The 2,500-nt window shown below is 39.5% G+C and overlaps 1 protein-coding gene across 1 annotated transcript in view; it reads right to left on the bottom strand.

The window, feature by feature from the left end:
• Window positions 1-2,500, bottom strand: part of LOC311239271 (dihydropyrimidine dehydrogenase [NADP(+)]-like) — a gene marked incomplete at both ends in the record, with an annotated part of 13,853 nt that overhangs the window by 6,886 nt on the left and 4,467 nt on the right. The window contains one exon of the mRNA XM_084327576.1: window positions 2,439-2,493. Coding sequence (XP_084183702.1) covers window positions 2,439-2,493 — 55 coding nt within the window. The remainder of the gene's footprint in view (window positions 1-2,438; window positions 2,494-2,500) is intronic.

The raw sequence follows: 2,500 nt of genomic DNA, 5'->3' as shown, positions 1-2,500 counted from the left end.
CACACACACACACACACACACACACACACACACACACACACACACACACACACACACACACACACACACACACACACACACACACACACACACACACACACACACACACACACACACACACACACACACACACACACAAAGAGCAGCAGTTTTGAGAGTTGTAGATTGTAGGTTCAAGTCCTGGGTGGAACATAAACCATATAAACCTAGGTTAGGGTTAGGTTAAAGGACCATACTGGTATGATGATGAACCTACTGTAGCTTAAATCTATCTCTTGGTTATAGTTAGGTTAGACTAGAGGACCATACTGGTATGATGATGAACCTAGCTTAAATCCATCTCCTGGTTAGGGTTAGGTTAGAGAACCATACTGGTATGATGATGAACCTAGCTTAAATCCATCTCCTGGTTAGGGTTAGGTTAAACTTAGCTTAGATCTATGTATCTCCTGGTTTTTATTACCAACCTTCTTGGCAAGGATTGGACAGAATAATAACTTGTAATAAGCAACTTTGAAAACGGTGCCGTTAAGGTCCGTGTCTCCCGGGGCCGACCGGGTTCTGGTCTGTCATGTCTCGGTTCTGTGTGGGTCCAGGGCTCAGCTGTGTTTGTTCTGTGTGGGTCCAAGGCCCAGCTGTCTTTGTAATCGCTACATGAGTAGTCATACACATTTCTCACTTCCCCTGATAATCTTGGTTCATGGTACAGATTCAATGCGACTATCGATAGCGATAACGTTAGCTAGGTATTTTTGGATCTCTATAGCTAATCCTATTGATATTGTTAATCACTGGACCATGCAGGCAGGAAGAAAACAACTATGTATCCCTTCTGCTTTTAAGCCTCTAGACACCAAAGCAGACAAAACTATTGTTTATGTTCACTGTTGTTTTTACAGCTTGATACATTCTCTCAGGGGGGACTATAGACACTAGGTTAGGTTAGAGGACCAACTAAGTATAACTTGCTCTACTGTCTGTTCAAAATAAATGAAAAGAAATCAAGCCTTATGCACTTGGGATTTTTGTAGCTTTTTTCCTGTTGTACCAAACTCGTATTGAACCGTGACCCCAAATCCGAGGTACGTACCGAACCGTAGCTTCTATGTACCACTACACCCCTAATTATTATTATTATTATTATTATTATTATTATTATTATTATTATTATTATTATTATTATTATTATTATTATTATTATTATTATTATTATTATTATTATTATTATTATTATTATTATTATTATTATTATTATTATTATTATTATTATTATTATTATTATTATTATTATTATTATTATTATTATTATTATTATTATTATTATTATTATTATTATTATTATTATTATTATTATTATTATTATTATTATTATTATTATTATTATTATTATTATTATTATTATTATTATTATTATTATTATTATTATTATCACTATTAAATCCATTGTTTTTGATTAGTTGACTACTCTCTTTAGTATTCTGTAACTGATAGATAAAGTGATGCTGATGGTAGAATTTCAGGATAATAGCTTCTCTGCTTTATGACATCATAACATCCCGCTATCAGCTGCTGAATCAGCCACTGCTTGATGACATCACAATATCCCGCTATCAGCTGCTGAATCAGCCACTGCTTGATGACATCACAACATTTGATGACATCACAACATCCCGCTATCAGCTGCTGAATCAGCCACTGCTTGATGACATCACAATATCCCGCTATAAGCTGCTGAATCAGATGACTGAATAAACAGACATCTAACCGTCTGCTACAAAGTGAAAAACAAAGAAAGCACAAGGCAGAAGACACAACCAGTTGTCCAACAGAGCTGCTATCATGCAGGTATGTATTTATCACAGCTCACAGCCTTTATATGTTCTATACATTATAATGATATTATATCCATCCAATGTTCAGTGTTTTTTTTTCTTTGATCCACTTTTTCTCCTCCTGTTTTTCTGTGTTTTTCTCCCCATCCCAATTTTTTTGTCATGCCAATTCCCCCCCTCCCCTTCCTGGTCGTTGCTCGCATGCGCCCCCCCACTGGTTGGTCCTAAGGAGGGTTGATAGATACTATCACATGTCCCCCTCCGATACATGCGGAGTCAGCCAGCCACTTCTTTTCACCTGCCAGCGCGGACTCTCATTGGTGAGGTGTAACGTGTGGGAGGCTCACACTACCCCTCACCATCTCCCTTCCTCGCTGTGCAGGCGCCCTGACCGAACCTGTAGGAGTCGCTGTTTACAACGACCAGATTACCACCCACCGGCTTCCCTCCCGCTGACTCTGCCAATTGAGCCAGTATGATGGCCGGCCAAGCCGGAGGGCAACGCTGACAGCCGGATTCGATACCAGTGTCTCTCGCGTTGGTGACGAGCGCTTAGTCCGCTGCGCCACCCCAGCCGCCCAACGTTCAGTGTTTTATAGTTTTTACCTCCGCCATCTTTGCCAGAATAGTCCAGTCAGCCTTGTTGTAACCACACATTATACTAGAGA

This window comes from Notolepis coatsorum, assembly GCF_963971535.1.
Source record: "Notolepis coatsorum genome assembly, chromosome: 13".
Classification (NCBI taxonomy): domain Eukaryota; kingdom Metazoa; phylum Chordata; class Actinopteri; order Aulopiformes; family Paralepididae; genus Notolepis; species Notolepis coatsorum.
The sequence above is the reverse complement of the archived record's forward strand: the minus strand, read 5'-3'. Positions and strand labels throughout refer to the sequence as shown.